Below are 15,367 nucleotides of genomic sequence, written 5' to 3'. Positions count from 1 at the left end.
ACCAAAAAACAAATCAGTTTCATCATTTAAAAAAAAACAGAGAGAGAGAGAGCTCTCTCCTTCTCTCTCAGGCCCCAAGTCCGACCATAGTTTTAAAAAAACAAAAGAAACAAAATCAAACACAAATAATTCGAAAGAAAAAAATAAAGAAAAAAATTAAAACTAGAAAAAGAAAATAAATATACCGAAAAGGGGTTGTTGAATCTGTTTTTTTTTTATTTCTTCAAATCGAGAGAAAAGGGGGGGTTACAAGTTTTAGATTCGACTTTTTTATAGCCAATGTTACAAAAATTTTCCTCTATTCTCTACTGCTTGCACTGTTTTTGTCTCTGCTTTGCGTGTTCTTTCATCTTGCAGGGAGTCAGAGGGCAGGTGAGGGAGTTGGTGGCGTGGCAGAGGAGGTGCAGGCGTGACAAACGGCGAGACCAGCAAGCTGCGGCACTAGGCTAGGGTTTCAGTTAGTTTAAAATTTGGGTCTGATTTGGGTATTGGGCCTGGTTGGGCTTGGATTATGTTATTTGGGTTAGGCTAGTGAATAGACTGGGTTATTTGTTAGTGGGCCGGGCAAAAATTGGGTCTGTACAGACATTATTACAATACTTTTTTTTATTTGTCAAGTCTTAGGGTGAGTTTGGATGGGCGGTGCGTTTACCTGCGGTTAGTGTAAAAATAGTGGTGGCGGTGAGATTAGATACTGTAGCAACACTGTAGCGTGAGACAAAAAGAAGGTTAAACGCACCGCACCGCACCCAATCGCCCATCCAAACTCACCCTTAGCAATATTAAATATATATTATTTTATAGAAATTTTGGCTATTTTTAGCGTTTCATATTTTTCATTATTTGTAATTATAATGAGGTCTAAATTGTTAAGCCTAGTTAATTATATTCAAATAAATTTAAATTGAGTAAATTATACAAATGGTCATCTCATTATACTCGCGTTTCTATTGTGGTCGCCCAATCTTAAAATTTTTTAATTTAGACATTAACATTTGAATTCGTTCCTATTTTGGTCATCCGTCATTAAATTAATAACAAAAAACTTTTTTTCTAATTGGTATAATAGCACATTTAGTCCCCAGTACTTATTCTATCAGGTTGATCCTAGTTCTAAACAATTCAATAAATTTAATCCTTTACTTTAAAAACTTCTATCAATTTTATCATTAAACTTTCTAACCAAAGCTTTTAGCTTTTACAAGAGAGGCATTGCACATCTATGCATTGATAACTAAAGTTTTTTTTTCTTTTTTGGGTTTTACAAATTAATAGATGTGGAATGCCTCTATTTTAAAAGTTAAAAGCTTTGGTTAAGAAGTTTGAGGATCAAATTGATAGAATTTGTAAATATGAAGGGTTAAATTTATTGAATTATTTAAAATTAGGATCAAACTGATAGAATAAGTATTGAGGACTAAATGTGGTATTATACTGGTTAAAAAAAAGCTTTTCGTTATCAATTTAACATCAAGTGACCAAAATAGGAACAAATTCAAACATTAATATCTAAATTAAAAAATTTAAAGTTGGGCGATCATTTGTATAATTTACCCTTCTAAATTTGATATCATACATTATCTTATGAATAGAGCTATTAAATATTTCACTTATTAATTAGTTTGCATACTGATGCAATGCACGGATCAATTGCATATGCTAATTAAAAATAAATACTAATATAGAATACTTTAAAATATTTTTTATTTAATTTTTGGAAAAATGAGATGCATAATTGTAATGAAATATATTTTTAGATTTTCTTAATGGATTAGTATTTGTTACGCTGGCACTCTATTTCTTTTATTTACAAGTCACCTTGAAAAATTTAAAGTTCAAAATTTTCGAGATCAATAAAATAGTGAGCACTGAAACCGTGAATTAAAAAGATGGAAGTTGAAAAGTGCATTTCAACCCAAACCTTGATTTCAAACAAAAAAAAATTGTATACAAGCAACTTTTTAAACCAGACATTAGTTTTAAATTAGGATTTTAACCCAAGCCGGGAAAGTATTTTCCAATAAAATTACTTTTTTATCCTCATAAATCCTCTACTTTACACCATTATATGTTTAAAATTGACATTTTATTTTCTTCACTAATTACGGATCATAACTTATTTAATTAATATTTGTTGCCAAATACAAATAAAAATATTTTAATTTAGGGTGTATTTGATAAATTATCGAAAATTTTTATTTTATTTTTTTAATTTCTCAAGGTATCTCTACCAGAGCAAACCCAGTATCTAACCTTTTGCATTATGTAGGCCCATTAGGGCGGTAGATACTGGCCACGAATTTTAAAGCTACTCCATATCCAATGCGAGGATTGAACCCCTAACCACTTAAGGTAGGAAAGACCCTTGCCATCTCACCTAACTATCATGGTTAACATTTAATATTTTAAACGTGTTTGATACCCATTTAATTTTTTACTTAATATAAAATTTTCAACAAAAAAATGTTCAATAAGAGAAGTAGGTAGGTAGCTATTTATCACTTAAGATAGAAAATATTAAGTTTATTTTATTTTATTAAAAATTAAAACAAAATTTCTTTTTCTTAAAAAATAGATATTCAAATTATGATATTTATCTTTCATCCAAACCTATTCAAAATAATATAAAATATTATATTAATAAGATTTAAATTAAAAATATGTTTTTTATATAAAAATCAATATTTACTTTTACCAAACAATATAATTATGTTCAATAATTATATTTACTAATTTATCAAATAATTTTCTACTATAAATTCAACACTCATAAAGTTTAGTAGTAAAAATTTAGTATTTAATTTTTCAGTTTATCAAACATACCTTAAATTATAGAACTCTTTAAAAAAAAGTATAGAAAATAATAAGTAGATAAAAAGTCACTTAAAATTAAATATGGACTTAAATTAAATTGTTTGATAAATATAGCATTCCCTCAAGCAAATAAAGGAAGGTTTTCATTTTCCAAAAGATTTACATTTAATATACTATCCATGTATAAATTTATATACTAATAGGTTTATCCATGTATAATTTATAAAGTTGATTATTTTTATTTACTTTTAAGTTTTATTTAATGCGTTGTCATTATATGATTAGTTATCAATGTTTCAATATCATGTGAGTGTAGATTATTTAATAAAAATTAATAATAGGCATAGAATCTTGATATTTCTATATAAAAATTGTTTTTAATAAATACATGTGTTCCCATCCGTTTTACGATTTAAGTATAGTTATGTTCGGATTAAAGGTGTTATTTAAGAAAAACTCCCTCAATAATATCAACTTCAAAATTCGAACTTAATCCAAATATTTAAAGAAGAAATTAATTATTTAAATAAAAATTATATTTCATCGGTAAAGGTGCTCCTAAAGCTTTAGCTATGGAGTTTACACTATGTTTGGTTGGGAGAAATAGGAATGCATTCCCCCTATTCTGTAGGCCCACCACCAAACGGGCATTTGGTTGCCCGTAATAGCATTACGTCCCGAATCCATTCCGTCCCTATTACGCCCATTGGCTGTAATAGGCATTCCCCACACTGAGCGTCGATTAGGGATTCCTTACCGTTTCTTATTTTCTGTTCCATATTTGGTTAGGAGAAATAGGAATGCATTCCCCCTATTCTGCGGGCCCACCACCAAACGGGCGTTTGGTTGCCCGTAATAGCATTACGTCCCGAATCCATTCCGTCCCTATTACGCCCATTGGCTGTAATAGGCATTCCCCACACTGAGCGTCGATTAGGGATTCCTTACCGTTTCTTATTTTCTATTCCATATTCTGCCCTCATCGATTTCTGCTTCTTCTTCCATTGATATTGCACAGGTAATTTCTGCTTCTTCTTCCATCGATTTCTGTTTCTTCTTCTAACAACGAAAAATGCTCGCACTCTTTCCCTGTTTTTCTTTTCTTTTCTTTTCTTTTTTGTAAAATCAATTTCGTTTTTCTTTTCTCCATTTTCTAACTCTTCAGTTTTGAGTGACAGGTCGTTACCATCATTATTTTAGTAGGTCGCTGGTTCCCTGTTTATTTTACAAGTTAGTTTTGCTTTTGCTCAAATCTGGAATATTTGTTTTTTGTTCTCCTAATTTTGATTCCTTTCTTATGATTTTCATTCGGCTTTTATTTGACTGATTCTATTGCATGTTCGATTGAACATATGAAAATTTTTTCAATGTGGTTCTATTACTTGTTGCGTATAGCTTTGTATATTTCTGTTCCATGAAAAATAATTCTTGAGGTGAAGTATGATTCTGTGATGTATCCGAGAAAGTTTATTCTGTGAAGCCTCATAGTTTCTGATTGCAAGTCTTTGTTCTTTGAGGTAGCTTAGGAATTTCTTTTATGAACGAAAGAGCTATTGGATATAGCTGAAACATTTTAAATGACTATCTACTAGATTTATATTGTTACAAATTCTTTTTAAAAATTAAATTTATGGTTGAACCCAAGCCTAGAGGTAAATGTTTTTCTGAAACTGTTGACTTGTCTTAGCCGGATGCAGGTTTAGCTGCAGGCAGAACCTCAACAGGATATCTATGGTATTCTCTTGTTAATTTTCTCAGGCTTTGCATGTTATTGTATGTGTGAGTTTGTTTGTATTGTGACCTCTGGTTTTGAAATGGGGTTATGAATATCACTATAAACAGTTTTATTTGCTAAATTGCACTTGATCACCTCTATTGGAAGGGTAAACTGAAAAATTGCTATTAATTATCTTTTCATTGTTAGTCACATGTATGCTAGATACATATGCATTACTTTTCTTCTGTTTGTCCTACTCCTGCCATAATTTGAATATACAAGTACTCAGAGCTACTTGAATAACTGCCCCATTTACTTATTATGAGAAATCAAGACATAAGAATAATCGTAAAAGTGGTTAGGTCACTCTTTGGTTCCTTTTTAGAACTTAAAAAAGTCTACTGAAATAATAAGAAGAAAAATGAACGGAAGAATTTTACGGTGATTCTTGATTGGATGTAGTTTTCCTTAAGGGGTTGTATTGTTTTTATTTCCTTCTTCACGTAGCATCTATAACCATTTCTCAAAATATTCATCTTAAACTCTTTTGTACATCCTGTATATACGTTTCTGTACTGTTTTTCATCATCTTTTTCTTTACAATTCAGAATTTCTGTAATTTGTAGCTAAGGGAGATGAATATCACAAATTTAGAGAGAGTGCCAAAGAACATTGGGATTCCATGAGATCTTATTGTCAGAAGGTATGGCGTTTATAGCAATATGTATATTTGTTATTTCTATAAACCAAATACATACATGCATACATACATACATACATACATACATACATACATACATGAACATCATGAATACAAGTTGCATTGCTTCATATGAATTTTTTGTAATTGATATGAGTGCAGTTGACTATTTGATGGTAGAATGAATGTTCTTCTACAGGCTGCTACTGCATATTCAAACGTGAGTACCCTGTTACCTTCGTTTGCTTGCCTTAAAGTTATTGGTACTATTCTTTTAGGTCATAATTATGACACTATTATCTGGTTTAATTTATATACAGGGTGTGAAACCAGACGTTGTCACATATACCACACTTATGAAAGCTCTTATCCGTGTTGACAAGTTTCATAAGGTATAACGTGTCCTTCCTGTTATGAGAACGAGATAATAGCCCTTTGCTTTTCTGCATCACAAATAATATTTTCTGTGCCTTTGTATAGATAGCCATTTAGATTAGTTGCATGCTAGCTTTGCTTTTTGCTGTTTTTGTATTCTTTCTCCCTATATGACTATGTTGAGTCATTTGATTATAGTTATTGGAGATTTGAATCCCGGTTGTAAGTCACCATCTACTGAAACAACTATAAACTTGCATCTTACCGAGATCTGACTATCCCTCACCCCGCCCCTCTCTTCTGTAGCATATAGCAACATTTATTCTAGTTTTCCTGTCCACTAAAAAATGTTGAAAGATCAAACAGATTTGTGGTATTGGTCTGATCAATTCTGCTTCTACATCAGTTGCTCTTAACATAATGCATTGCATGCATCATCTATTTACAATTGTAACATCCATGTTTTGTTATTTAAAGATACGCTGTGTGGTTTGGATTAAGGTCCCAGTTGTATATGAAGAGATGATTTTGTCTGGTTGCACTCCTGATAAGAAAGCTAGGGCAATGTTGCGGTCTGCTCTGAGATACATGAAGCAGGCAGTGAAGTCATAGTTGACAATCCATAATCCATATGGCTAAAGCAAGTCATGACTGAACAAATTGTTGTTTGAGTTATCAGTTTGAGGTTAGTAGACATGATCTTTTGATGTATGAACATTGGGATTCTTTCAGATTATTGTCAAAATTGAGAGTTTTCCGAGCTGATGAGACTCCCTTGGAAGTTTCACCAAGAGAAGTAATCAAATTGGGTGATCAGGTAATGCTAATCTGGCTACAAATTTAACTTGTTGGGACCTTTCTTATTTTATTTCTTAGGAGCTACTAACTCATTCAACTTCTTTCTACATTAGGCTGTTGATGAGTTCATGGCTGATCTCGTTGCCAAGAGGGATACCAAGGCAGCACCACCAAAGAAGGAGAAAGGTTTTTGGTTCAGGATTTGCTCGATTTGTTGGCCGTTCCAGACCGCAAATACGGATGACAAGATGTGTGTGTGTGTGTGTGTGTTTACTTTGTAAATTATTTGTGAGATTGGTGAGCTTTTTTGCAAAGTTCAAAATCCTGATTGCTTGCAAGTGTTTTCAGATTCAAGTGAAGTGAAAAACCTACAATTGTAAATCTTTTGGCATTTATTCTATAGCATCCAAATTCTACTTTTAGTATAAATTTTGCTTCTAAATGCATCTGTCCTATGTATTGTTGTTGTACAAAAGGAACTGAGTGAGGCATGAAAAAACATGTGAACAGTTGGAATAGAATTTAGCCACCAAGAACAAATATACATAAAAAAAGGGAATAAATTCTTTTTAAAGAATTTGTTTAGTTGTTCCATGTGGTTTCTTCTATTCAGAAAGTAGGTGAAAAATAAAAAATACAGTAAACTTTTTCAAAGTCTAAAAATTATTAAAAATCAGAAAAATATATAAAATATCTAATATATTATTATTTTAGTAATTTAATATTAAGAATATCTAATATTAAGAATTTTATTAAATTATATATTTTTATTAAATTATATTTAATAATAATTATGTTAAAATATGATTAAATTATTTATTATTTATATTAATAATCTTATTTTAAAATTTAATAACAATAACAATAACAATAATCATCAACCTAAAAAAAATTCTGCTAAGGGTATTTTAGTCATTTTAGCTTTTTTCCTTATGCTATTACAACATCATTCCATTCAACCAAACACAAGACTACTACTACGCCTCTATTCCATTACATTTAACCAAACAATTGAATTACTATTACGCTTCTATTCCATTACGCCTCTATTCTATTACAGCGAACTAAACGTGCCCTTAAGGATAAAAGTTACAAATATGTGCAGGAAGAGTCTAAATTTTAATACTAAATAATAAAAAAGTAGGTTTAGAAAGATTCATTAAAATTCATTACTTTTATTATATATTGATAACAAAAACATAATGATTTATTTGGTCCTCAATTTTATAAAAAAAATTATTTTAACTATTTATTTAATTTTTTACTTTTTTTTAACCTTTGGACTTGTGCAGTTTGATATGTTATACACAATAAAAATATTTTAACTTTCAAAATAATATAAAATAATTTTTTTAAAATAAAGCTCAAAATTAAGAATAAAATACTTAAATAAAAATTTAAGAAAGAAATTTAATTGGCATTCATAGCAAAATGATAGATGACAAAAAAATAATAAAATAAAATAAACCAAAGTAATGAGAAGAGGATACATAAGAATACCACAATAAAAAGTAACAAAAATTATAACAATAAAAAATATTGAAACTCACAAATAAAAATAATAATAACCCTACAACTAATACCCATTGCTACCATAGTAAAAGGAGACCTTATTAATCACGAGAGTTAAATAATATGGCAAGGATTTCACGTACCTTAACAAGTGGTTGAAGGTTCGATCCTTATTTGAGTATGGAGCAGCTTTAAAACTCGTAATCTATCTCTTTAATGGACTTACCAAAGGCAAAAAATTAATTATTAAACTCACTACAATAAATATCTCAAAAAAGTTTTAAAAAAACCCCTTATTTATATGGAGTAAAAGAAAATGCAACCGCAAGTATTTATTAATTATACATTTATTTTCTATTAAAAGTAATTAAAACATAATTATTACTTTTTGTACATTATAAATCTACAGATGCAAGAATTAAAAAAATAATGCTTTATATAATAATTTAATTTTCTTTCTTTCATAATTCCCTAGTAAAGCAAAATTGGTTTTAGTTATCGAATAAAATAAAATTATTGTCCAATTAAAACATATAATCGACTATCCAAAAATTCTTCGCACCATTTTCTCTGCTGCTAAAGCAGAAATTACATTAGATAGATAATTCTGACGTTCCCTTACCATGATAACTTCTTTCCAAACTTAGTCACCAAAGTCACCCTCTTCAATGCACAATCCAATCGAACTTGATGCTTAACTAATCAGTCCATCCCCAAAATCAAATCGAATTCATTGAAAGGAAGCTCCATCAAATCAACAAGAAACACCTCTCCTTGTACCTCTAAAGGGCATCTTTTATAAACTCTATTCACAAGTGTGGAGGATCCTAAGGGACTAACTGCAATTACAGTGTTTTCGGTTTCCTTTACCCCAATTCCCAATTTTAAGAGACCGCATTACAAGCAACATATGAATGGGTAGATCCTATATCAATCAAAACAAAATAAGGTATTGAGTAAATAGTGAAGGTACCTGTTATGACGTCAGCCACATCTCTATCCTCTCAGTGCCTAGCTGCATAAACCAAAGCAGGTTGTCTCGCCTCAGCTCGATTCGCACCTTGAGCTGGTGTTCTCTGACCCCGATTACCATTCCTATTTCGATTCTGATTACGGCCCCTTTGAGCACCCTGATTACCTCTCTGATTTTGACCTCCATATGGGTATTGATTTTGAATTGGAGCTTGCACCTAATCCTGTCGACGAGGACAATCCCTAATCTTATACTCCATCGAGCCACATACCAAACAAGCACCCATCCTCCTCCAACACTCGCCCGGATTGCTCCTCTGACAATACTGACAAACTTGAATTTGCCCTTCCCTAATCTTAAGGCCTAAACTGTTAGACTGATGTTGAGGCATTAAGTCTTTATCTATCAACTTTCATTACTTCTATCCTCTGTCTTCATTAAACACCTAATAGATGAAAAATCACGAGTTTAGCATAGTAATAGTAAAAGTAACAAAATTCCTAATACTACTTTAATAAAATAGAATTATAGGTGAAATTGTGAAAATTAGTTAGAAATCACTTGAATTTTCCATGAAATGTGAGCTTAAAATTGAAAATATCTCTATATTTTAGAGTTAGCAGGCTTAAACCTTTTCGTAAGGACTCCATTTCACAAAATCTGCATAGTGGAATTTGAAATAGTTAACATGATTACCCTTCAAAGGTACTTTGGTATACTAGCCGATTGGAAGGAAACATTAATGAAATCCCATGGAACCCTGTCATTTGCTTTTTCCAAATCAACTTTGACATTCATCCAAAACCTTTTATTCTATTTCCCTTTCATTGAATGGATAACATCCTATGCTATTATGACGTTATCAGAAATGTTCCTTCCTACAATAAAGGCCACTTGCCCTTGCTCAATGATTTTAGGAAAGACCATCTTGAGCCAATTAGCTATGATCTTCATAATCAACTTGCATAAAACTAAACAAAGACTTATAGGTCGAAATTTTGTTATATTCTTTGGATTAAAAACCTGAGGGATTAGGACAATAAGAGTATTATTTAAACTTGGATCAATAATTCCACCATCAAACACCATCTTTACCCATTCACAAATAGTTTTTCCAACAACTACCCACTGATTTTAGAAAAAAAGAGCATGAAAATCATCACTACCTAGAACCTTCAAAGGAGCCATATCGAAAAGAGACTACCCACTGATTTTAGAAAAAGAGAGCATGAAAATCATCACTACCCGGAACCTTCAAAGGAGCCATATCGAAAAGAGCAATCTTAATTTCCTTATCCAAAACTGTTTTACCCAGAAAGTCCTGCTCACTTTGATCAAGCTGTGAGAACGAGCTAAATGGAAAACCTCTCATCGATGTTGGCAATTCCTCATACAACTTCTGAAAGTAGCTAACCACTTCAACCTGAATATCCTCTGGGTCATAAATCCACTCCCTAACTCTTCGAATTATTTCTTCTTGAAAAAAACTTCACTTTTTCCAATAAATATAGTAAATAACATATTATTTGTTTGTTTTGATCTACATTGTGTTTTACATGTGTCTTATGTCAAAGTTGGAATTTTAATTTATTTTTCAAATTTAACTTTGGTTGCCTTGCTTTGTGGGGTTTGTTTTAGTAATGAATATATTTAATTAGTATTTGAAAATACTGGCCTTTTGCATTGAAATAATTGACATTTCACTTTGTATCTTAATTTTTTAAATAATACTATTAATAAATTTTATAATATTTTAAATATTTTTAGGTTAAAATTGTACTCAAATAGATTTTTCAAAAGAATTAATGGCTATATTTCAATTTTAGTCCTTCAAATTTCTAGGTTTTATGTTTTAAGGCTTAATAGATATTTAATTGTTGCCCAACTATTTTTTTTATATCATACCAAATTCTAATTTACTAGCTTTTTTTCAACTATATTAATTTTAGCTTATATGATTATTATTAAACTTAAATAATAAAATACTTTATTTAGTACTTTTAACTTATAATTTAATCACGATGAAAAGATTTGTTATTTCATTATTTTGATTTCATTCCACAAAATATACTACTATAATTAATTAGGCAAACTACTATTTATTTAATTTTACTTTATGTGAACTATATTACAAAATATTAGGAAAAGATTTTTAAAGACAACTAATTAGTTATAATTAATGAATTCATATTCCATGACCAATTAAACATATAAGTAGTATTTGGGAAGTCATCTAGTAATTAAATATGAGTGTAACTGCGGACCCTTCTCACCACCGTCCTATCCAATTATTTTATGTCACATCAATAATTTTTTCAACTCGGTTTTAAAAGAATAAAAAATTCTCCATATTAGATTTTGGGTTATTCAAAACTTAGAAAAAAGGGGATTTAGGGTTTTTACAATTCAACATCTGCAATGGAAGGATTACAAGAGGGATTATAGAATCTGGTTCATTCCTTCTCAAAGGACACAAAATCAAGATCCCCTTATTTCTTGTCAGAAATTCTCTACAGTCCTCGCGACAGCAATAGCGGTGAACTAGCACAGACGGTTCTTCCATCAATATCGTTTGTGTTTGTCAACAGTCCTCCCAAGCAAGTTGTCTCACTATGGAGGTGTTCAAAACTCTATGGAATTTGCTTCGTGGTTGGAATAATCATCGACTTTGATTATCCCAAAATTTTCCATCTAATTAAAATTTTATGTTTTAATTTTGACTCATGTTATTTTTTTCATAAAAATTGAATTCACAAATGATGGGTATTCATCCCCCTAATTGGCAATGACGATGACCGTCTACTTCATCATATTCCTAATTCTTTATCCCGAATTTTCCATCGAATTAAAATGTTAGGGCTTGATTTTGACTCTCGTGTTATTTTTCATAGTAATTGAATCCACAAATGATGGGTATTTGAGCTCCTAATTGACGACAATGATGACGCATTCAAGTAGAGGGCTTTCACCCTCCCCTAGAAATTCTAAAATGTTCAAGGTTTTCTTTTTCAATTTTTAATTTTCTCTTTCAATTGATTTGTTCAAAATTATATAGCACAATTCGGTTGACATAATTAATGAATAAAATAGAGTTTAGTTGTGGTTTGCTATTGTTGGTTGATATAATTTCTTGATGTGCCAATTCCATATTTTTAAGCAAACATTCAAGACACCTAACTACCAAACCAAATCAAATTATTTAACAACGCAATTTTAAAATCTAAGAAATATGGGGTGTTACGCCTAAAAACGTGATTCCAAGCACCAAAGATTGACCGATTTGCCTCTATTCTACCGATCTGAAAACTCAATTTCACAATCATACTAAACCTATAAGAATTGCGGTCTAACCATACAAAAGAATCAAGGAATCTGATTTAAAACTCAAAGAGATGACACTTACACTACACCCGTTTTCAACACCTTGTTGAATGAAAATACTGAAGAACGATCAAGACCAGAAGGACGTCACAAGATTACTAAATTTTAAATATTCTAACAGCGAAACAAAAGAAAACTAAAGAATCAAAGAAGAATTGAAGAAGAAAATTGGTGGCAAAGGGAATACAGTAGCAAAAAGGGTAAAAAATCTGAAATCGGGAAAAACAAAAATATGAAAGAGAGGGACGTGAGAAGGAATGGGAAGCAAGCATGAGAGGATTTGGGGATTTTTTTTTCTAAAATTAGAATTCCCAATAAACTGAAACTAACCCCTTATCAGACACATCTAAGATTAATTTTAATTAAATTCAACCACTTAGCTACAAAGCATAAAAATAATAAAAAGAATAATCCCCGATTGGGCGCGCAGAGATTCAAACACAGGACATAGAAATAGTCTTAAAAGTCTCATTTTGCCCCTAAGACACAGAAATAATCTTAAAAGTCTAATCACACCCACTGACCCAACCAACAAGCCTTGATTCTTCTAATCCCATTTTTGGGATGTGACAGAAACTTTAAAATAATAATAAGAAAAATGAGCTGCTAATCCGAGATTTCTCCAATGCCATTTCGAGTCCTAGTTTTTTGCATTACCTGAGAGGTAAATAAAGGGGGAGCGAACTTATGACAACTCAGTGTGAGTCTAATTTTTAAACCATTATATATAATCGTACAAGAAGTGAAGCATTTAGTTTATAGCAACGTAGCAAATTAAGCAAAATGTAGGGATCATTCAGTAAACTAATACATGTATAGAATAAATTCATGATGCAATGCAATTATGATTTTAAATTCCTATCCGTCCAACCTATCTACCCTCGAACATAATTTGACACTTTAAAAAACATATCAATAACTGACCATCCCAGATTCGTTTTTCCGTTGATGATGGTCGTTCACTTGTCATCTATGATGATAACTTTTACTACAACAACTTCCCATCTCGATTGCTTGATTTTGATGGCTTTTTAAACTATCATCCCAATTTATCCGATTTTGATGACATTACTGCCTACTTCGTGTAGTACTGACTTTCGGTATGGACTTAATTTGCCACTGTATCCTATGGAACTCCTCCGTCCTCTATACCCAATTTCATGTAATTATATATGCACATAAACTTAGTATATTATGCTATCTATCATCAATCGACGCTACATCAATATTTCACACTATCATCTAATAACATGTATTCATGCATTCATTCACATCAATTTCACATATACAATTAATTTATGTGAACTAAAAACAATTTCATATATACAATATCTTCATGCGAATTAACAAGCCTAGTTTGGCTAACACATACATATAGGTTCACAAGTAGGGTTCGCACATACAGGGTTCACATGTATAGGGTTCGCATATTACATCATGTAATGTTTGCATGTATATTCATCCTAGGGTTCGTATAAATAAATAGATAAGGCTTGCATGTTACACAGCATGTAGGGCTTGCATAAATAAACATATAAAGTTCATACAAAAAGGGTTTACATGTTACAACATGTAAGGTTCGCATGTGTATTACTCCTAGGGTTCACATAAATAAACGGATAGGGTTCGCATAAATAGGTTCGCATATTATAGCATGTAAGGTTCGCATGTATATTCCTCCTAGGGTTCGCATAAATATACTAAGAGATCGCATACCAAATCATATGAGGATTTGCATATGGGTTCGCATAACAGTCTATATAAAGGCTTGCACTTAGGGATCGCATTTATAAGGGTTCGCGCATATGGGGGTTTTGCATACATGGGCTTGCATATAGGGGTTTCGCCTATAGGGAGTTCGCATACAACTTACTTTCTAATACTTCAATTAATTATACACAATGATTTAAGTTTAAATCACACACCTGATCTGAAAACACAAAAACCTTAGTTTGGATAAGGAGATCGATGATCTACTGGGAGGAGAAGGACGATTTTGAAAATATTTGAAATGCTCGGTTGAAAATTGATTCAGCAATGGAGGAGAAAAGGAAGATCTTTGAGAGTTTTTCTTGAAAAATTCTCTAGGTAAAAATTATAGGGTTTGAAAAGACTGGTTATTTATAAAACTCTTTTTCCCTAATTGAAATAGGTTTTAGAAATTCATGTAGAATTAGGACTATTTTAAATTAAGGACCAAATTAAAAAATAGTTTTTGGGTTGGGCTAGTTTGAAAATTTGACACTTTTATGGGTAAAAATAAGAAAATAAAATATTTTGGCTAAAAATTGCACAAAGGGTTTCAAACATGAGACTAAGGGAAAATTAAGTCTTTACCACTAAATCAACAGACTCATTCTTGTTAATTTTCTTATCAAAATGATTTTTGAGGCATTCTAAATTCTCTTATCTTATGTTTTAAAGAAATAAAAATCTAAATTTTATTCCTATTTATTCTAGGCCTAATTTTAAGACGTGACAAAAATCATTTACAAACAAATTGAATATGGATTTAAATCAATATGAGTGTAGATGTATGAGTAAAATCATTTAAATGCTTTCTCTTTTCCTTTCTCTTTCACCTACACTTGACCATGGGTCACCCGTTTAGACTCGAAGGTCTACTTGAAAAGTCGAAGAATTTGGTAAAAAATATAGGCTCGAAAAATAATTTTAGACAAAAAAATAAAACCCGTTTTCTAAACAGGCTGAGCCTCAAGTAAGTTTTTTTGGCCCGACCCCAAATTTGCTTAATTTTTTTTCTAGTTGTTATTTGCTGCTATTTTGTTACCATTTTGTTGTTATTGTTTGGATATTGTATAACTCTTATTTTATTGTTAATATTACTATTATTTTAGAGAATTTTTGCTTACTAAGTAGAAACTATCTTAGTGTTATTTAAATTTAAATATTTATTAATGTATTTTTAATTTGTTGAGAAACATTTAATTTAATGTTTTTAGTGTATGTGATGTATGAATATTTTTTTTAAATTTATTTTTATATAAATATTAATAAAAAAGTTATAATACAGGTAAATCAAGTCGAACTCGAATTTAATAATTTTTATTTGAATCAAACTTATTTTTGGTATCTA

General features: G+C 30.7%; 1 protein-coding gene across 26 annotated transcripts; it reads left to right on the top strand.

The window, feature by feature from the left end:
* Nucleotides 1-3,579: 3,579 nt before the first annotated feature.
* LOC107904012 (pentatricopeptide repeat-containing protein At5g42310, chloroplastic) lies at nucleotides 3,580-6,826 on the top strand. Of its 26 annotated transcripts, none has more exons than XR_005912972.1 (8): nucleotides 3,584-3,832; nucleotides 3,993-4,044; nucleotides 4,512-4,548; nucleotides 5,158-5,234; nucleotides 5,394-5,451; nucleotides 5,552-5,623; nucleotides 6,339-6,423; nucleotides 6,518-6,826. XR_005912972.1 is itself a non-coding variant. In XM_041092185.1 (6 exons), exons 2-5 carry the CDS (start codon nucleotides 5,214-5,216, stop codon nucleotides 6,216-6,218), a joined length of 249 nt encoding a protein of 82 aa, XP_040948119.1. In that variant the 5' UTR covers nucleotides 3,580-3,832; nucleotides 5,158-5,213; the 3' UTR covers nucleotides 6,219-6,423; nucleotides 6,518-6,826. The 26 variants fall into 26 exon arrangements, 1 of the variants encoding a protein (XP_040948119.1); XR_005912973.1 differs by having other exon boundaries at nucleotides 3,585-3,832; nucleotides 3,993-4,013; nucleotides 4,502-4,548; XR_005912970.1 differs by having other exon boundaries at nucleotides 3,585-3,832; nucleotides 4,502-4,548.
* The last annotated feature ends 8,541 nt before the right edge of the window (nucleotides 6,827-15,367 follow it).

The sequence above is a fragment of the Gossypium hirsutum genome, chromosome D05 (assembly GCF_007990345.1).
Source record: "Gossypium hirsutum isolate 1008001.06 chromosome D05, Gossypium_hirsutum_v2.1, whole genome shotgun sequence".
NCBI classification, from domain to species: Eukaryota; Viridiplantae; Streptophyta; class Magnoliopsida; order Malvales; family Malvaceae; genus Gossypium; species Gossypium hirsutum.
This window is presented reverse-complemented; position numbering and strand designations above follow the sequence as displayed.